At 35.3% G+C, this 21,141-nt stretch overlaps 3 protein-coding genes across 4 annotated transcripts; 1 reads left to right on the forward strand and 2 right to left on the reverse strand.

Moving 5' to 3' along the window:
- Positions 1-2,924: 2,924 nt before the first annotated feature.
- LOC126715090 (hypersensitive-induced response protein 1-like) lies at positions 2,925-6,955 on the forward strand. The gene is made up of 6 exons (XM_050415524.1): positions 2,925-3,086; positions 4,332-4,542; positions 5,396-5,516; positions 5,625-5,716; positions 5,803-5,899; positions 6,336-6,955. Exons 2-6 carry the CDS (start codon positions 4,354-4,356, stop codon positions 6,695-6,697), a joined length of 861 nt encoding a protein of 286 aa, XP_050271481.1. The 5' UTR covers positions 2,925-3,086; positions 4,332-4,353; the 3' UTR covers positions 6,698-6,955.
- Positions 6,956-8,287: 1,332 nt separating this feature from the next.
- On the reverse strand, positions 8,288-12,046 carry LOC126715091 (mitochondrial outer membrane protein porin of 34 kDa). Its single transcript, XM_050415525.1, has 6 exons — positions 11,842-12,046; positions 11,660-11,727; positions 9,932-10,042; positions 9,691-9,777; positions 9,308-9,516; positions 8,288-8,867 (listed from the first exon to the last, which is right to left on the reverse strand). The coding sequence occupies exons 1-6, from the start codon at positions 11,888-11,890 to the stop codon at positions 8,561-8,563; spliced, it is 831 nt and encodes a 276-aa protein (XP_050271482.1). The 5' UTR covers positions 11,891-12,046; the 3' UTR covers positions 8,288-8,560.
- A 5,744-nt stretch (positions 12,047-17,790) lies between these two features.
- Positions 17,791-20,098, reverse strand: LOC126715092 (auxin efflux carrier component 8). 2 transcript variants are annotated; one of them, XM_050415528.1, is made up of 6 exons: positions 19,507-20,098; positions 18,832-19,012; positions 18,628-18,713; positions 18,379-18,536; positions 18,235-18,311; positions 17,791-18,147 (listed from the first exon to the last, which is right to left on the reverse strand). In XM_050415528.1, the coding sequence occupies exons 1-6, from the start codon at positions 20,012-20,014 to the stop codon at positions 18,081-18,083; spliced, it is 1,077 nt and encodes a 358-aa protein (XP_050271485.1). In that variant the 5' UTR covers positions 20,015-20,098; the 3' UTR covers positions 17,791-18,080. The 2 variants fall into 2 exon arrangements, with proteins under 2 accessions (XP_050271485.1, XP_050271483.1); XM_050415526.1 differs by having other exon boundaries at positions 18,832-19,015.
- Between the last annotated feature and the right edge of the window lie 1,043 nt (positions 20,099-21,141).

A 21,141-nucleotide genomic window follows, 5' to 3' on the forward strand; every position in this document is an offset into this window, starting at 1 on the left:
CCTATGGGGAAACCAAGTACAAAAAAAGAGATCTTAAAAGTTTTGGACAAAACCAAGGCCTTGCATGGTTCTCAGACCCAAGCCTATGGGGAAACCAAGTACAAACAAGATATCTCACAAGTTTTGGACAGAACCAAGGCATTGCATGGTCCTCGGACTCAAGCCTGTGGGGAAACCAAATACAAAAAAAGTTTTGGACAGAACCAAGGCATTGCATGGTCCTCGGACTCAAGCCTATGGGGAAGGGGAAACCAAATACAAAAAAAAGTTTTGGACAGAACCAAGGCATTGCATGGTCCTCGGACTCAAGCCTATGGGGAAACCAAATACAAAAAAATTTTTGGACAGAACCAAGGCATTGCATGGTCCTCGGACTCAAGCCTGTGGGGAAACCAAATACAAAAAAAGTTTTGGACAGAACCAAGGCATTGCATGGTCCTCGGACTCAAGCCTATGGGGAAACCAAATACAAAAAAAGTTTTGGACAGAACCAAGGCATTGCATGGTCCTCGGACTCAAGCCTATGGGGAAACCAAATACAAAAAAATTTTTGGACAGAACCAAGGCATTGCATGGTCCTCGGACTCAAGCCTATGGGGAAACCAAATACAAAAAAATTTTTTGGACAGAACCAAGGCATTGCATGGTCCTCAGACTCAAGCCTATGGGGAAACCAAATACAAAAAAAGTTTTGGACAGAACCAAGGCATTGCATGGTCCTTGGACCCAAGCCTGTGGGGAAACCAAGTACAAAAAAGCACCATCGGAATCCCCTACTTCCCAGCCGATTACTCGGATGGATTATTTAGAGATTATCGGCCTTGGATGGTGTTCACGCGCTTATCACAGAGTGTTCGACTGTTATCCCGGTTAGTTTCCTAAGTTTGATTTACTATGAATTATCGATATAATGCCTGATAGTATTGATAAATTGGAGTTAGTTAAATTATGTTTCAAGCTATTTTGTTCTAAGTATCTCTGAAATCTTTGCCTCAGTACTGCTCATATCAGGAGAAGAACCTTATATAGAAAAGATGAAGGAGAAGGAAGAAGAATTGGAACACATGGAAGCACTTCAGCAAGCTCTTGTCGCTGAGGAGTGCAAAGGAAAAAGAAGATGGAAGACATGAGCAGGAAGGAGGAGAAGAAGAGGGAAGCAATGAAAAGAAAGTAAAAGGAGCAAAAGAGGGAAAATGGGAGCCGTATTAGGTATGCCCATGAGAGAGCGGATGGAGATGACAAGGGAGGTTTTCGACTCAATCACACCGGAAGTGGGGTGTGACGAGTCCCTGCTTCGGATTTTGGCTAAAAGAATGGGGAGACAAATCTTGAGTCTCCGCCATCCTTACTCTGACCGAGCCATCTCAAGTTTTGTTAGGACATGGCGTTTCTGAGAAAGGAAGGATTTATTCATGGTTGACTATTATGGGGGATGTATTATTGGATAAGGAATAACCGGACGAAAGAAGTGGACTATGAGAAGGGCCTGAGGGATTCAGATATGAGAGAATCACCTTTTGTCTTCTCTCTTTATATAGGGGAGTAAGACGTGGGTACGTAACACGTTCTGATCCCCAAGGAAATCTGCGAATAAATGTGCATCCGTTTCATTCCCCCACGCTATCAGTAACCGTTAGATTGGGGAGGTCTCGTAAAAGGGAGATATTAAAGGCGTGCTACGGATAACCGAACGGTATAAGCGCATCACGCGTAAATCGAGGGAAATATCTTGTAGACCGGCGCATTCCTCGTGGAGGTGAAGAGTCGCCAACGTTGATCAAGGGCCGAATTAAATGAGCCGCAATAAAGGCTCGGTATTACCAAAACCCACCTTTCCAACCAAGATGTTGGACAGCAAGGTTTTGAGGGGCTATTGTGGGGCCCAATAGTTTATGGGCCCGGCTCGCTCGCTTATGGGGAGTCCACAGGCCCTAAACTAAAGGAGGCCAGGGCCCAAGTCCAAGAACAGGAAGCCAAAAACGGCCCGAAGATACAGCCGAGGACAGCTTAGTCCTCGGCAGACCCAAAGCCTCAAGGATCAGATTGGAATACAAACTAACTTAAAGGATCAGAAAATATCTCGGGGAAATATCCTTAATACCCCTCATTGATGTGACGTTGCACCTAACAGATCCGGATTTTTAGGCTTTATTAACCCTGCCCAACAATGCTGGGATGGGATGGACGGGACAAATATCAGTCCTGGAAAAACTGACCCTACACGTGGACGAGGGACAACGAATGTAGGCTGGTATAAAAGAGAACATAAGGTAACAAAGTAAAGGATCCCCATCTGGCTTCCGGAAAAAAGACTTCAGGAGGAAAAATGCCCGGAGAATATGTGCGCATCACCCCGAAAAATCCATTGTCGAATAACCGGAGAAAAACACTAGTGCTCCTTGGACATTATCCGAGCAGCCCAATCTCTCAATCTGTAAAGTTAATGGGCTTAGATAATCGGGCTAAAAGCCTTTTCTAATGTAGGTTTATCTAATGTCCGGTCTGTACTGACGCCCTGTGACCCAACTCTAGCCTTTCAAGCCCACTCTCTACAAAATTTATTGTGAGGGATCCATCACGCGCGAGCCCAACGTCATTGTTGGGCCGCTTGAGAATCGTGTCCCTACATAAGGGTATAACATCGATTTATATATGACATGGTTGAATTTAATTGTGATTAGGAGAGAGAATATCTTTTATATTGGATTTACCAATTCATAGAAATGTTTGAGAATTTAATTGAGAATGATACCCCATTTAAAATATTGTATTCAAAGTTTGCCCATTCTTAAAATTTCTTTGACATGGTGGGTTGATCCGAACCCACTATAGAGACGGGTCGGTGTGATGATTGATGTTGTCGACCTGTCACTGACTCTCTTATTGGTTGGAATTGGAACTTAGAACCAAACTGTAAAACACCAAACTAACCAAAATTCCTTGTAAACTACCTGGGAAGTTGACAGCTTTGTTTGTTGTATCACGGAGTAATCTTTTTGGTTCTCTCTCTCTCTCTATAAATATCCTCAGTAGTAGTAATCCCTCTGAACTCACTCTCTCTCTCTACCTACCTTTGCAACTTTTTGGTATGTCTCTCTCTCTCTCTCTCTCTCTCTGTTTGTGGGTGTGCCTGTGTCAATTGAATAAGAATCTTGTTCTAAACACTAAACTGTGGAAAAATTAGTTCATACACTTTGGTTTTTTAAACTTAAATATCCTACATGGTTATTGATTTTTCAATTGTCTGATATATAATTCTGAGAAGGAATAGAGTGTCAGAAAGAAAATAAGTTGAATTTGAAGCCATATATGACTAACTTGTAATCGTCTTTGTGTTTTGCATCTGGGTTCTTTATTATCTTCTATAATCTATATTTTTTTTATTATTGGTATCCTGTGTTTCATAAAATCAAATGTGTTGGATTAGAAACGTCACCTAAATTTTATAGGATTTTCAATGGTATAAAATCCTACATATATATTTTATGAAAAGATGCTTCAGTATTATTGTTTCAGGCAGTTGACTTTATTGATTCAATGGCCTTATCAGTATTATAACATAACTATGTTCTTGAAATATGCTTTAGGGCTGAATATTAATGGAAGAAACTATTGCATGTTTAACCAGTCTAATTTATATCAACTTCGTCTGAAGAATGAAGGACTGTTGAGTTTTTCTAAAAGCTGGACAGAGTATACCAAAGGGTTGGTTTAGTAGTTTTTAGGCCTCATGTAGTCTATGAGGTTCTGAGTTCAAGTCTGGCCAACATCTTGGGGCCACCATCAAGGGATTCTTCCCTATAATTACTTGGTGTATGTGGGATGGGAGGCCTACTCTTACCCAGGGATTAATGAGTTTGTATACTATTCAAGTTCAATCTCTTTTATAAGTTTCTACAAGTTGTTGATTATGCTTAAATTAGTATTTTGAAATTACAATCTTCACGTTGAGATCAACCTTCTTTGTTTGGGCTACTGTCTAATAAATGGGAATATGGGATACTTCCACACTAACTTAGGGATTGATTATGCTGAGCTATAATATAGCTTAGAGTAGTTCTTTAAATTACATGTGTGCCAATTTCACATAAGTCGGTGATAACCAAACCAATATCAAGCTATTTCTTAGTGTCATGTAGATGGCAGAAAAAGCAATGTCATAAATGACTCCAAAGATCAATCTACTTGAGACAACTAAGGATGTAAACCATACAATATTTCAATATAGTTCAGATATTAAGATAGATGAATTCCTTTCAATTTCCTAATCCCTTTTACTGTAAGTCACATGGGAAATCGTTTCCCTTCTTGCTTCTTTTTTCCTATTTCAGTGAGGAGCATTAAAATTTAGATATGGGTAACCTATTTTGTTGTGTGAAAATCAACCAATCCACAGTTGCTGTAAGGGAGAGATTTGGAAAGTATGATGATATACTTGAGCCAGGATGCCATTGTGTACCTTGGGTTACTGGAAGTAAGCTTGCTGGCCTTGTCTCACTTCGGTTGCAGCAGTTGGATGTTCGCTGTGAGACAAAGACAAAGGTTTGTTTCATAATTGTACACAATTTTTTTCTAAAGAAATTTCTTTACCTCTCAGTCCAAAATAATATATTGCTTATGCCCTGTTTTGCCAGTACATAATGGGATATACCATTAATGAAAGAAGGGGAACAACTTTAAAGTCCTACAATTATCATCTGAATCATTCTCACTTTGTGATTTGCATGATAACATAGGTAGTTTTTCATTTCAAAGCGTTGAGGTCCCATCTAAGTAATTTGCCTTGTCTCTGGGGTTCTGACTTGAACCATTTAACTTATTTGTAATTTGAGACTCTTGAATGCAACGCTGTTGAGATATGAGGCCAACCTGATCAATTTTTCTGCCTAAGGTTGAAGCAATTTTCTATTTGTCTAACTAGTTGGTGGTTCAAGGAGTTTCAAAGCTATTTCTTGGCCCAACTATGAAGGTGTCCTGCAAGAACCATCAATCTATGAACAAATCGAATACAATCTTCTGAAAACTAATGTCAGTGACCTTAAAAAATCATGGTTAATGTTTCACTTGACCATAAACCATAAGTTTATGGCTAAGCTCATTGAATGATGTAGACATTAATATTTTCGATAAACATATATCACTTTCCAACCAAGGCAATAGTCAAGAGAAGACATTTCTCGTTAAAAAAAAGAGAGGAAATCATAATCTTTAAAGAAAGTTGTATTGAAGTAAAAGAATGAATGGTCATATCAGTACCAAGTTAGGAATTGCTTCAATGGATAATGTCTTCATAAGCGGTATCTTAAATAATAGTAAGGATAATATTTACATCTAATCTAACTGGATAATATATATGATCAATAAACTTTTTTTTTTTTTAATCTTTCTTTTGCAGGACAATGTATTTGTTAATGTTGTTGCATCTGTTCAATACCGTGTTCTGGCTAATAAGGCTTATGATGCTTTCTACAAACTCAGCAATCCTAGAACCCAAATCCAAGCCTATGTATTTGATGGTATGATCCCAAAATGTCCTAAACTAATCATATCATCCTATCATATTTTGCTATCCACCAGTGCATCAAGTACTTCAGGGACTTGACCTCTTTTCTCCCAATTATCAGTGATCAGAGGTACAGTTCCAAAGCTAGAGTTAGATGATGTCTTTGAGCAAAAAAATGGCATTGCGAAAGCTGTTGAGGAGGAGCTTGAAAAGGTCAGAAGCTAAGACAAGAAGCAGTCACACAATCTCTTGTAGTCCATGCACACTTGACTAACAAATTACTTTGAAATGATCCACAGGCTATGTCTGCTTACGGATATGAGATTGTTCAGACGCTCATTGTTGATATAGAACCAGATGAGCACGTGAAGCGATCCATGAATGAAATTAATGCTGGTAATATATCCATAACATTTTCCATTTTCAATACTATAGGAAGGCTAAAGCCTTCCACTCTAAAAATTCCTTATGATAGTGCTTTAGATGATTTCATTGAATAATCTAATTGTAAAAAAGCTCATGAGTTTAAGATTTTTCTATCCATACAAAAATGTCCATGATGAGAGTGTCATTTGTGACTGGTGAGTGATTGCTCAGAAGCAGTATGTACTCAAAATATGCATCCCTGGACTAGTGGTTGTGGCTGCAATTTTTTTATTTAAAAAAACATCTAACTGCAAACAAGATCCTCACCACATATCTCATCATTCACTATTCGTTAACCTATCCATGATTCTATATAACCTTTATGTTTCTATGCTTCAATAGTTTGTTTTGTTTAAGGCTTCATTGTACAATGCCAAGGTCCTTACGAATCACCACCTATTTGCAGCTGCAAGGATGAGGTTAGCAACTAACGAGAAAGCAGAAGCAGAGAAAATTATACAGATTAAGCGAGCAGAGGGTGAGGCCGAATCCAAGTATCTCTCAGGACTGGGAATTGCCAGGCAACGCCAGGCAATTGTGGATGGTCTTAGAGAGAGTGTCATCGGCTTCTCAGTCAATGTGCCAGGGACTACTGCTAAGGATGTGTTGGACATGGTCCTTATCACACAGTATTTTGACACCATGAAGGAAATTGGTGCTTCCTCTAAATCCTCGGCAGTGTTCATCCCACATGGACCAGGTACCGTGCATGACGTTGCCACACAGATTCGAGATGGGCTGCTTCAGGCCTCTCACCAACAATCATAAAAGTTTCATGGAGGTTTTCCTCAGGGATCTGAAGCAGATATTGTGCGTGTAAGTGTGCTCTCTTCAGCGCTTTCTAGTCTGTAGTTGGTTGTGTGTTCAAACTTTAAATCATTATTCAGGTGTTTGCTTTGTTGGTAATGCAAATTTGAAATTTCACAAGTTTAAGCTTGTAATTAAAAGTTCTATGTTATTCCGTTATCTGATGTATAATAACTGATTATGCTAAGAAATATACATGGTGGAGCAATTTTAGAAGTAGCCAGCAGCATTCTTGATTATTGAAGATTTGATTTTTTACTTCTAAAACAAGTTGCAGGATGAAGGATAGGGCTAAATGATGCAACTGATTCGTTTCTCTGCAACAAGGAAAATGCACCAATAGTTATAGAGGAAGAGAACCTTTCAGCAGGTTGGGGTAGTTAATCCCAACCCATCCCAAATTCCCAATTTTCTGAGGAAAATCAACCAAAATCGCACCTAAAATGGTCCTACCCTACAGAGAAATATTGAACAGCAACCAATATATAAGCTCAGTAGTTTTTATTCTGCTTGGCCCAGGACCCAGGTTGGGATGCATGTTCCAGATACTCGGAGTTCCAATCTAGAGTTTGGTTGTTTTCCCTTAAATGAACTCGTATTAAACCGTTATATGCTGCATCATTGGAGAGTAAAAGGCTAGAATTTGAATTGAAACCATCGTCACCCTTATATCTCATTCATGACATCCTCTGGGGGCGACTTGCAATTTCAAAAACCAAATCAAAACCCGGGCTTGAGGTCACTTTAGGACGTTATGTAGCTGGGTTAATGACTTGGCAAAGGATGTGCTCATACAAGTATCGACAGAGGACAAGGTAATTTATATAAAATAATCAAAGGAACTCATAGGGTGTACTCTTAATTGGGGCTTCACTCACTGAACTGCATTAGCCACAGCTAAATGTCAGAAAACCAACTAAAAATACACTTCAGAATCCCTATCAGACCTCATTGAAAATATTGGTACTAGTCCTCGTTGTACTTGATTTTTCGATCCTAACCACAATATCAATAAAACGTATGCATAAATTGTTCACAGCCAAAAGGGATTCAGCCCCAGCCCTGAATCAAAGGGATTCAACCAAACAATTAGGATCATGCCAAATATTCAACCAAATTGAACCAGAAAAACCAATTACAAGACAAGAGGCAGGCCATAGCACCTAGAACATTAGAGCAGCAGTGGAAAAAGGTGTATCAAGATTTCATGACAACCTCTTTAATTGTCTATTGCCCTACCTCAACAGCCCCACCCAATTTAGGATTTCAAGTCTTGAAATCTGAAATCTAGCTAGCATAGAGAGCACAATAGGATTTTCAGAATTCCATCAGGTATGGATGACTATAGACTAGGAATCTAAATCCCACATTATACTTCTCTCCTAAAGTCATATAGTATATCAATAAGAAACTAACGACTAGCCACTGCACGTTTTAATACAGAGAAATAACAAAAAAAACAAGATGAGAAGAAGCCCATGAAAATTGAAACAAACTTCAATTACCAAGACATCCATAAGAGCCAGAAATACCGTAAAGGAAAAAAGGAAATAGCCAAGAAAAAACCATCAAGGAATTAGAACAAAATCTCAAAAGTCCACCTCTTCATGGGCTATTCATCCCCAGTTTGAAAAAGAGCGTGGCGAGAATGTGGGAACTCAATAAAATTGTAACATGGGTTTGTGAACCATCTAAAATTTATTTTACAAACCACCGAAATATAAAGTCGATGTCACCATCATAAGGTCTCTTTTTCCAAAAAAGACAACTAAACTAAGCTCTTAATACCTACCTTAATGCTCCGCAACATAAAGGGAAGGATACTCATGGCTTGAGAGCCAAAGCCAGTCCAACCTTAGCACTCTTCTCAATGGCTCTGGTGTCTACCTCTCCAGAAATGGTGAACAATGACTTAGGACGCCACTCATGCTGGATGAGAGCACTAGCCTTGCCAAAGTTGTTAACTCGTGCCTTCACTGTGGTCAATGGATCTAACGCATGCTGGGTGCCAACAGTGATGGTATTCTCATTGGTTGAAAAACTATGGGATACCTCAGCACCAACAGCTGTCTTTGTCAAAGGGTTCACTGTGTGGTAATAGGACGCATTCAGAGTATCACCTTTGTCATTCCTGTATCATCAATAGATGTCAAATAATGCACCATTTGAAAGGGGTTCATCATATTAGACAAAACAAGCAGCAACAACAGTCAGTTTACATACAACAAATGTCACCAATAAAGTGGATCATCTAAGATGTAACCTTAGGTCTTGTCCACATAACCATGACAACCAAGGATCATTTTTAAAATAAGTACTCTAAAAATTTGAAAAGAACCCACCCTCTCCAAAAGCCCACAAAAAAGGGGTAAAAACTTACAAGCATGTAAGTTCTTCCACATTAACATGTGACAATTGAGCCCTTGATACTAATAATAATTATGATGGTAATGATCACAATAGTTGATGATGTTTAGAACGAGACATAGATTCAAAATTATGTATCAAATGTTTAAAAACAAAAAGGAAAAAGAAATGCATACACTTCACACCATTCCAAAAATTACTTACACGGTCAAGGCAGCAATTAGGTCTGCATTGGAGAAGCTCAATCCAGTATTGACTTTAGTGAAATTCCCAGTCTTTGTGTCAAAAGAGAGATCAGTGCCAAGTCCAACAAGATTAGTTCCTATAACACCTGAGAAGTTAACAACAGGATTTGCAGTCAAACCAACACTGGTGCTTATCGCTGCATAGTCATGCAAGTACTGGAGTTCCACCTGTTCAACAAATCATAAATGAACCAAACAATTATTAGTGCCAATATCCATGTTTGAGTATATTCTTCAACTATTAAGAAATACCAAGACTCAAGAATTTCAGTTTCAATTAATACAAACTCCACTTTTGCTTATACTATTTCATCATACAAAAATGGACATTATATAGCTTACCTTGCCAGACCTTTGATCAGGAACTCTGAAGCTAAAGATTGTCTTCAGCCCAGGAGCAGGTTCATCAATTGTAATAGTTGTGAAAAGCTGATAACCATACAGAATGTTAGAAACAATTATACAGTAAAATAGAAGAGGGGGGAGTAATAATCCACAAGATTATAAACACCTTAAAGTTACTGATCATAACCACCCCATTGGTTTGAGAAAATACAACTGAACCAGATTAGGCAGAGCTTACATTGGAGTTTGTGTCCACTTTGACATCAGTTGTAATGTTTTTGTTCTTCAGTTGGGTGTTAACATCAGCTAGAAACAGCTCACCTTTCTTTGTTCCTGATGAAGTGATAGCCTACAATAATAAATTCCATGAAACATTAGAAACATAATAACTTCATAATATTGAAGCCAGAATGCTCAAACTAAACAGACAATTCCATGAAACATTAGAAACATAATAACTTCATAATATTGAAGCCAGAATGCTCAAACTAAACAGACATGAAAATATCATGATAACCCAGATTAAGAAGACCATTCCCTCAATAATACATTATCGTTTGATTTGCTGGAATGTTGGAAGTAGAGGTTTGTTAAACCTCTTAACGGTGATATTTGGTATGCAATACCACTGTGCATTATGTGGACTATTTGGAGAGGGTACAACAGATCTTAGGAAAATGATTTTACGGTCCTTGTTTGAATGGATGTCTGATTTAACAGACCTTTCTACCTCTAAATTGTGACAAGTTTATTGGTTTTTATACTTTTTCTTGACATTGATGCCATTTAAGTTAACATCCTGCGAACTGGTTAGTGATTTTCTTTTTGAATAAAGTTTATTAATTTATCAAATGCCCCAAAAATCATCTTAAATATATGTGAGTAAAGGCAAAGAAAATCATACAGCTACGTGCTTAAAAACCCACTTAAAAAAAAATTCAAATCTAAAATAAAAACAAAGTTCACTGACCCCCTATAATGCACTTGGATTCAACAGAACAACTACATAACTCCAAAAACATGAAAAAAAAAAATCATTTCTCACTAACTAACACATTATAAAGCATAGATCTTTGGATTAAGCATTCTACTAATCCAAACTACACATAATAAATCTAAAATTGCAAGCCAAACCATACATTCATCAATAAAATCTTCAAAGACTGGATTCAAAAGCAACAAAACATATATCTCTGCATGTATATTAATTTGAATATAACCTATCAATACACAGAAACCACACACAAATACAGCCCCAATTATATAGTTAAAAAATAAATAAATCAAGTTCACTATATCCCTACAATGCAGTTGGATTCATCAGAACAACTATATAACTCCAAAAACATGAACAAACTTTTCCCACTCACTAAGAGTGTAAAGAATAGATCTTTGCACTGAGCATTCTATAAATTCAAACTTAAAAAAAAAAAAAAAAAAAAAATCACAAGTTTAACCTTACATTCGCCAATAAATCTTCAAAATTTAGATTCCAAAATAACAACACCTCTATTCTTGCATGTATATTTATATAAACCATCTAACCCTAACCAATCAATACACACACACACACACACACACACACACACACACACACACAAACATAGCCCTAAATGTATAGCTAAAATAAAAACAAAGTTCACTGTATCCCTACAATGCACTTGGACTCATCAGAACAACTATATAGCTCAAAAAAGCATGAACAAAACCATTCCTCACACACAAACAAAATATAAAGTATGGATCTTTGGACTGAGCATTCTACTAACGCAAACTACAAATAGAATTTGAATCTAAAACTGAACCCAACCTTACATTCAGCTATAAATCTTCACAATATGGATTCAAAAACAACAACATTTACATCTTTTATCTATATATATAAAACCCTAACTTATCAACACACACACACAGCCCTAATTGCAGAGTTATCTATCTTCTTAGAGAGAGAGTGAGAGGAACTTACAACTCCAGTGGGAGAGTAGGTAGTGATGGTGAACTTGTGGTCGGCTTGGTAATCCTTGTAGAGAAGATCTAAACCAAACCAAAATATTCCAAAATCAAAATCAAAACAATCTCAATCAAAACCACAAAAAACCTAACACATACGTGAAATTGAGAGAGAGAGAGAGAGAGAGAGAGAGAGACCTCGGGTTTTCTTGCCGATTTCAGAGTAGAGACCAGGACCCTTGGCCATGGCTAAAGCAAAAATGGAGATCCGAAAAGCACAAAAACAACGAAGAAGTGGAAAAGGGAATCGCTCTCTCTTTATTTCTTTCTACACTGTGTGTAAGCTGTGAGGGGATGGAAATGGTGGGGGGACTATTTATATATGGGGAATAAAAATGGGGAGCCCTAATTTATTCAGATTTTATTATTTCCGGCAAGATTTACAGGGGCCGTTGGATCCGGGTATAAAGGTCTTTGGGGATGTTTTGGACCGTCCATTTACGATTTTCTGTGATTTGGGGGTGTTTTCTTTCATGACTTGGGAAACAGGGTGTTTGATGACTTGAGAGCCAAGGCGAATTCGTTTGAATATGATCAATACGTGAGTTAAAAAAAAAACACAAAAATTTCTTTGGCTAAAAGAAAAGGTTGAAAAACTATTATTTAAACTTTAAAATAATTTAATATTACTAATAATAATAACTAGTCTCATCACACGCGTTTCACTCGTGTTGCGATGAGACTCTTTTTTTATTTTGAGTTTAATATAATTTTTCAATTTGAGTTTATTTATTGTTGAAGGGATTTTTAAGAAGATAAAATTTAGGATTTGAAATAGACTAAACTGGTGGGTTTAGTGTATGCTAATTTTTAGGAAAAAGAGTTTCTCTAATAGTTTTTTTTTTTTTTTTTAAATTTTGTTGAATTACAATTTTAACCCCATTTTTATTTTTATTTTTTAAGACTAAAGATTATTTAATTAGATTAAGAGTATTTTTGATATTTTTTGAAGTCATAATTAATTTTTTGAATTCTCTTAATGTATAATATATATAGAAAAGAGATAAAAGAAATGTTAAAGATTGTCCCAAGGGCATTAGTTTAAAAAATATTTTTTTAGAAATTTTTTATAAAAAATAAAAACTAATTAACTATTTTAATGGCTTCTTGACAATTGTTCTGAATACACCCATTAACATGACCTTAATAATAATTTTGAATTACCATTTTCATCCCTAAAATTTACCCTCATTCCTTAATTGTGAAATGGTCTATAAATAGTTTAAAATGTATTAATTTAAAATCGTTATGAAGTGGTCATCATAAATTAAAATTACTCAACTCTTTTGATATTGTGTCAAAATAAATAATATTTTTAAATGGCCAATCTAATATTGATAATAAAATAAAATAAACGAAATGCTATGCCATGTCCATGCAACCTGTGCTTCCACGTGATATGCCACGTGACCTGAACTAATAAAAAAAGAACTAAAATCACAAAATCGACACAAATTGGGATTAAAAATTTAAAATCCCTAGATTGCGTTTATCAGCAGCTTAAAACGACACAAATTGCCACCAGAGTGGATTCGAATTGTCAATGCCGCTAACATGAGGATTTTGGCTTTTGGGCCGATTCAATTGTTGAGGTCAAGTTTGTTTTTTGGGGCATCTACAATAATTTTGGCAGTGTCCACCGTAAATGGACATAAAGCACGTCTACAAGATCACCAAGGACAAGCAGTCCGACCCTTATTGCTAGTACATGTCCTTGGGACAGCCAATTTTGTGGGGATTAAGGTTCTTTCTTGTTTTATTCTTCCAGTTCAAGTTGAATGATTTTCTTTTGTGCTAATGAGTTTGTGGTTTGATAATAAATAACCAATGGAACTAGTAACATAGAAATTGAACTATTGATTATTTGATCGGCAAGCCTTTAAGGAAGTAACCCTTGTGTTTCAAAATGTGTACAAATCATATTGAATTTTTGAATTGCTTTTATTATATGATTGTTTGATCTGGAGTTTGAGAAATTTGGGTGGGTTATTATAATTGAAGTAGCTTGAGTGATGTAAAGAATTTAGGCTCAATCATGGTTATTTGGGCAGAGCTAATGTTTGCAGTTCATAATTTAGGATTGTATTGCACCATTGGAAATGGATTTGGTATATATGTCTGTGTTTATGGAGATCAGATTCAGTATTAGGTAGTGTCAAAAGTGTTGGAAATAAAGGAGATAATACTTGAATTTTCCTTGGAAATTACAAAATTTGATTTTATCAAAAGAGGTGGCAGAGATGAGGCATGGATTAAGTCACTGTCTTGAGACAAATCGTGTCGTCTAAAGTATATCTAATGTAGTTAGACAAATAGTTTCTGCACGTTGTCCCTAGGATACAACAGCCCAGCCACTTTTGTTGATTATCCTTGTGAGCTTACACTGCTCGTAGGATATAAGCTCTCTATAGTACTTTTTTTTTCTCGGAAAATTTAGTAAAAGTAAAATATTTTTGTGAATGGTAAGAAGCAATAGACGGTAAGTATTTAGAATAAAAATTATTTTTTGAAAGTCTGTAGCTTTGTAATTCAAAAATAATGTGTGTATCAATTTTTTGTTCCCATATATATATAGCCGGACCTATAACTTGTCCTTAGCCAAAGAATCGAAAGGGTTTGATATCAATTAAATAGTCATAAAGTTATTGAAATTAAAATATATAATCAATGACTTTCTATATATATATATATATATATTTATATTTATATATATATATATATAATATAATATAATATAATATAATATAAACCGGATATCAAGATTCAAGAGGTTGTCTTTGCCAGACTTTTGTACGTTGAGAACAAAAAGAAAGGAGCATGATGCTATGAAATTAAATGTCCCATAAAGGTGGCTGAAGATTAAATGCCAATCTGTTTTATATAATTTCAAAATATGCATAAATATTGCCATTTGTTTTTACTTTCCTTAAACCAAATACTCACTTGTGTATATATGGTAACTTATTATAACATAAAATAATTTAGCAATAGTTGTACATTTAAGTGCTAAAATATCTTTCATATATGATGTTATTATGTCATATTCAAATAAGAACGTTTTGTATAGAATTGAAAGTATATATTTGTAATAAAACCAAATATGCTGGTAATTATGGTATTAATACCACATTGATGTTCATAAGTTTCCTGATTAAAACCATTGACAATAGCTATTCAAATTTTGAATAATATTGGAATTTCAAAATTTAGCAATTAACGTATCTGACATTAAGGGGTAATTGATTTCCTCAATTCATATAAATGAATATTAAAATAAATATAATATTTTTTATAAAAATATCCAACAAAAAACACTATTAAAAAAAAAAATTCTTTAAGGCTCCGTTTGGGAGTTCATAAGGGAATGAAACGGAACGGAACGAAACGGAATGCAATGATTATAAGAGAATAGAAAAGAATGAAATGTATTTAAGTAAGGGAAATGAATGAAAAAGAATAGAATGGAATGAAATTAAGTAACCTTGATTGGATATTTTAAAATAAAGGAATAAAAAGGAACGAAAATGAATGGAATATAAGTAATCTTGTTTGAAAGTAACATGGAGGGAATGGAATGAAATCATTTTATGACAATATTACTATTAGACCCCTATTTTAAAACAAATGGTTGAATATATAAGGCTATTTTGGGAGTTTTGGTAAAAAAATCATTAAATCTAATTGTATTCCCTTTCATTCCTTCCAATTTCGAGGAGAATGAAAATTTGAGGTTTTAAGAGAATAGAGAGGAATGAGTGTTCTCTCCTATCCATTTCATTCCCTCCCACTTAAACTCCCAAATAAGGAAATAAGCTTTTTATTCCCTCCATTAAAACTCTCAAATAAGGGGAGGGAAGAATATTCTAAAATTATTCTTTTCATTCATTTTCATTCCCTCCTCCCAAACGAAGCCTAAGGTTTCGCTTGAGAGTTCATAAAGGAAGGGAAGATAATGGAATGGAATGGAATAATAATAAGGGAATGGAATGAAATTGAATGTATTTAAATAAGGGAAAGGAATGAAAAAGAATGAAGTGAAATGAAATTAAGTACCCTTGATTGGATGTTTTAAAATAAAGGAATGAAAATGAATGGAATGTAAGTAATCTTATTTGGGAGCAACATGGAGGGAATGGAACAAAATCATTTTATGACAATATTACTATTAGACTCCTATTTTAAAATAAATAGTTGAATATATAGGGGTATTTTGGGAGTTTTAGTAAAAAAATCATTAAATCTAATTTCATTCCCTCAGATTCCTCTCAATTTCGAAGGGAATGAAAATTTGAGATTTTAAGGGAATAGAGAGGAATGAGTGTTCTCTCTTACCTATTTCATTCCCTTCTACTTAAGCTCCTAAACAAGGGAATGAGCTTTCCATTCCCTTCATTAAAACTCCCAAATAAGGAAAATGAAGAATATTCTAAAATAATTCTTTTAATTCATTTCCATTCCATTATATTCCCTCCTCTCAAGCGAAGCCTAAGAGATTGAATCTATTTTAGTAGAAATTGCCAAATGTAAAGAACTTTAAGGGGGTCTGTACACACAATTTTCGTAAAAGATAGATCACATGATCACGAAATAGTGTAACAAATAATCAACTTGTATTTGATTTGTATATATGTGTGTGAGTACAATTCTCTGTATGAATCTTTACAATGAAAGAGTGCAATAAATTCCTCTGATTCGATCTCCAAGAAACGTTACGATCCAAAGGGGCTATGAAGCTTGATCTTGAATCGTGATGTGATATCTCCAAGTTGAATGAATAGTCGGACGTGCTTGATTTGATGCGAAGGTCGTTGGCTTGATCTCGAACTAGGTTAAAGGAGAATCCCCACTTTGATTTGAAGAAGTAGGAATAGGCCTTGATGAACAATGGACTTCTTGTGAACTTAGAGATGACTCTCTATTTTGGCAGAGTGTCAGTAGTGTTTTTTTTCTCTAAGTGTTCTCCCACTTCTCATATGAGAAGCCTCTATTTATAGACAACTCAATCATATTTAATTTGGAATTTTCTCTTAGCATTTATTTAGAGCTAATTATGGATTTAATTTAGTCTCCCATTTAATAAGAACTTTCCATATAGTTCTTTTCTTCTGACATTGCCATATGGCTTTCTTATTTGATGTTGCCACGTGGCTTGATTTCATTTGCTGATCGTCCGCTTCATCAATTGAAGATTAATTTGATCACAAATATTTTATCATGAACAATCGGACAGTTGTGAGTACATCATAAAATTTTGATGTCTACAGGGTCCTTAAAGCTGTTTCAAATTTAAGGCAACAGCTAAAATTAAAAGCTATTAGGAAAAAAAAAAAATCCTGTACAATTTACTATTCATTCTTATAAATCCACAACATTAAAACGCTATTCACTATAATTTGCCAAACACTGGCAAATGTTATAGAGATTTTTAGCCAAAAGCTTTTTATCACAAAAGCTCCACAGTTAAAGATCTACTTCCTACAGCAATGCCGTATGGCGCAAAATGTGCTAGTCTTGATCTCCTGAGAGTGCATAAGTGCATAAAATTTTGCTTAGTGCCAGCCTATTGAACATCTTTACGAGTATTAGCAGGGTCAGTGGGGATCGCAGGTGGGAGAGAGTAAAAGATTACAGTTCCTTTTTCTCAATTCTTGCCTACTGAGGGGTTGGTCTAAAAAAAAGGACGAAATTTTAGTCATGTTGGATTACTTGACAATTCTAATGGTTCATCCAAGGGGTTCTACAGGTGATGGCTAGCACCAAAGTCATGTAAGAAAGTCCAAATACTGCACATCTGGATACCTTTGATATATATAAAGTCGTGTATGATATTTGGTGACAGCTCATTTTTCACGTTAGAATAATTGGTCTATGCAAATGGTTGTGACTGTCAACATTTCAAATTATGTATTGAACTTTTCTATTTGATATGCTTTGTTTGAGTTTCAGTGTAGGTTCCATGGAATATTTGGATTATTAAATTTTTAGGGAATGGCACGCGCTATGTTGAGCCAAGTGACACCATCAAATGGATTGCATGAATACTTCAAGGCTAATAGCATTTTCTGAGCTGAGCACTTAAAAGGTAACTTATTAATCCACTACCTTCTGTTTCTGAAAATCTCATAATTTATTAATCCCAACTGAGGCCGTAAAAAATAAAAGATGATGTAAAATTACATGTAACTGTAATTTCACCATTCATCAATTGGCCTGCTAATTTTCTTGATAAACACATTTGTGTGCTTGGTAGAAAATCAGTCATGTCACATGTCAAAGAAACTTAAATAAATTGGATGATATTTCTGTGGACTATATTTGACAATTTACACTTTCCTAGTATGAATTATGTCTCACAGATTCCTGGTCATGGAGTTAGATTACATTGCTAGCAGGAAGTAGTAGGCTAATGCTATCGGCAGGGCAATAAGCATGCCAAAAATTACCCTGTATCCAAAACAAGAACAGTTTTCAGATTATAGTTGAACCATATGCACATTTAAATTCAAGATGCGTTGAAGCATTTCTTTTTACCCGGTGCTCAATATGTCTGGATGTACATTGTACTCTCTGGCAAAAACAAATGGAACAATTCCTTGAGGAAGGGCTGCCTGCAGTATAGAAAAATTGGTTAACCTTATATCTGCTTATACACTAAAGTACAGAAAGTACATGCACCTGCACAATAGCTGTTCTAAAGACCATGCCCCTTAGTCCAGTGGCTGTGGAGGATGCAGCCATTAAAGCAGGCCCCAGTAGGAACTTCATTCCCATGGCTAAGATTGCCATTCGGGTTCCACATGCTATTATGTTCGGCCGTGATGCCATAAAAAGACCTGTTAAGTAATTCAATTGAAAGTTAAAATGATTTTATTAAGGTTCATTTTAAAATTTCTCGGTTCTTAATTATAAAATTTTTACTCATACCTAAGCTGAACATTGCCATACCAACTCCTCCATTTGAAATTATTGTTATTGATTGATTAACAATTCCTGGCATTTTTACTTTCCACCTGAAAAAGATTCAACCAAATCTCTGTTGCTGAGATCATGAAACTTTTCAACAATCTGTCTCAACTAGAATCTGTAATTAGAGAAAGAAAATTATTTTTAGTGGTCCTGCAGGCTTACTTGAAGTGTATGCTCCCCCAAATAAGACCTATCAAAGTTGCATGAGTATTGGGGTTTCTTATAAGCTTCTTCCCCACATTTAAGAGAATGCTCATGGTTTTGACTTTCCTTGTTGTTCTGGATCCATTTCTCACTTCCTCCTCTTCCTCTTTTCTTTGAGCTTCTTGGGGGGCTTCTACCCCTACTTTAAAACAGTAATCATAACACAAGTTTTTATTAATATGAATTTATATAAAAAAAAGCACAAACCAAGATTTATATTATATGCATTATTATGTCACATGATAAATTTCATGTGGAAGTATGTATATACTAACCTGATGCATAGACAATATCAGAACAATAATTCACTTACAACCTACTCTATTCTAGTACCTTGACATACATTTGTTGATGCTATGTTAGTACTTAACCAAAAACACTTGGGGGAAGATTCTAATTGATACACATGCAATTGAAGTCAAGAGAAGAAAGAGATAAATTTGGTTGTGTAGAGGACTGGTGTGGTTTATCTTTGGTAACCAAAGTTGAATAAACAAGAATTGAAATGGTTCAACTATTCATGTTCAGGGAGTTTAAATTGGAATTCAGGCTAGAGGGTTTCTTGTCGCTAATGTCATTTATATTTTGTATATAGGTTATGCTTTGAATTAAGTGCAAATTCTGAATGCGTACCTGGGTCTTCTAATGGTGGTGCCATGGGGGCTGCCCTTGTGGCATTGAGCTCAAACAGAAACAACAATAGATTGTACCAAATTAGGCTTTGTAAGACAATTATTTGGTCAAGGAGCACAATTGCTTGATCCCCATACATGGCCTTCAATAGTGGACGTCCCAGAAATAAAGTATTAGGCAGTGTTGCCAGAGACAGACCAGTTATGATCCAATTTAAGTTTCCTCTAGGGCTGACTTTACTTATTGCTGTCAATACCAAAAAGGCAAGTAGTTTCTGCAAAAAGTCGGCCAATATGAGTCTAAGGTTCATTTTGTAGGGGTTGTTTCCAGAGATTATTTGGAATGACAATAGTGGAACTGAGAATTGTGCCACGAACTTGTTTATCCCTGAACATTGATCTGGTGTGAAAAGCTTCCACCATTTCACAGAGATATAGGCTATTATCATCACAACATATAATGGAACTGTGGCTGCCACAACATGATAGACTTCTGCTAGGGAAATCATGATGCTTGGTGGTTGTAGGACTGAAAAGATATCTGTTGTGAATGAATTCTTGATAATGTAGCTGTTTTATGCACTCTTAGTTGCTTTGATAAACTATGAAAAGTTAAGGTGGGAATTCCTGTTTTAGCAGAAGCCTCCTTAAAGGTTTTCTTGTTTCCTAGAATGCCCTTATGCTGTCATTATTTGTGTCAGGATGTAAGCATAGTTATTGCCCTTTTACACAGGTGTCTTTAATTGTTGCATATACGTTTTTTGATGTATACTAATCTACTTTTAACATATATTTCTTTGCCTGTTGTGATTGTTAAGTGTCATTGATGGACACAGTTTCGAATCTAAATATTAGGGTATTTTTGTCATCATGAGTTGAAAAGATTGATTCCATGTTCATGTGTTCTTGTTCTTTTAGCTGAGTGGTTTTTCTTTAGGCAAAAGAGAAATCTATAGACTATAGGCTGACATGGTAAATCTAAACCTTTTGCCTCTTAGGCTATAAGCCTACAATACAGCATATATTTTAACTTTATCTTTGGCTTCCCTTATTTTGATTTTTGACCATGCATAGTGCATACCTCTGTTCCTTACTAATATTCTTTTATAAGCATGCAAAATTCTTGTATTTTTAAGCATTCAAGCTGAATATATTTTGTATGTTTGTTTAGATCATAAAAGAATTGCATTTTATTTTTGCTTTGATTATATAGTCTGACTGCCCAATTCCTTGTCCGAAGAATAAAGTGTAAATGACCAATACACCCTTCTTGATTATATTGAAAAGTTTGTGTGTGCTCAGGTATTTAAACTTATGATTTTGATTGTTTTTGGATCCTTCTTTTGAGGTTTTTCAGTAGTAAAGAGGAATAAAGAGTGAATTGCTAGAGAAGTAATCAAAGTTTATAAGAGTGCTAAGGAAGTCTTTTTTTTCCACATATGGTCAAAAGTGTGAGAATAAGTGTACAATGGAATTTGCTTTTTACAATTTTTTCCAAAAATAAAAACCTAGTGTTTTCCTTTCTTCAACTTGTGTTCTGTAAGACCAAAAATAAAATTCATCAAATGTATTCAATATCAATGAGCATCATAAGATTAACAAAATTCATGACTGTTTTATCAGGGAAAATAATAAA

This window comes from Quercus robur, chromosome 2 (assembly GCF_932294415.1).
Source record: "Quercus robur chromosome 2, dhQueRobu3.1, whole genome shotgun sequence".
Lineage (NCBI taxonomy): Eukaryota > Viridiplantae > Streptophyta > Magnoliopsida > Fagales > Fagaceae > Quercus > Quercus robur.

Coding starts and splice junctions, on each gene's coding strand:
- LOC126715090 (XM_050415524.1), top strand. CDS start 4,354: ATGGGTAACCTATTTTGTTGTGTGAAAATCAACCAATCCACAGTTGCT. Junction 4,543..5,395: donor GCTGTGAGACAAAGACAAAG/GTTTGTTTCATA, acceptor TTTCTTTTGCAG/GACAATGTATTTGTTAATGT. Junction 5,900..6,335: donor CATGAATGAAATTAATGCTG/GTAATATATCCA, acceptor ACCTATTTGCAG/CTGCAAGGATGAGGTTAGCA.
- LOC126715092 (XM_050415526.1), bottom strand. CDS start 20,014: ATGATTTCCCTAGCAGAAGTCTATCATGTTGTGGCAGCCACAGTTCCA. Junction 18,714..18,831: donor TGGGGGAGCATACACTTCAA/GTAAGCCTGCAG, acceptor AATCTTTTTCAG/GTGGAAAGTAAAAATGCCAG. Junction 18,148..18,234: donor CCAGACATATTGAGCACCGG/GTAAAAAGAAAT, acceptor TTTTGGATACAG/GGTAATTTTTGGCATGCTTA.
- LOC126715091 (XM_050415525.1), bottom strand. CDS start 11,890: ATGGCCAAGGGTCCTGGTCTCTACTCTGAAATCGGCAAGAAAACCCGA. Junction 11,728..11,841: donor AATCGGCAAGAAAACCCGAG/GTCTCTCTCTCT, acceptor GGTTTGGTTTAG/ATCTTCTCTACAAGGATTAC. Junction 10,043..11,659: donor CCTACTCTCCCACTGGAGTT/GTAAGTTCCTCT, acceptor TTATTATTGTAG/GCTATCACTTCATCAGGAAC.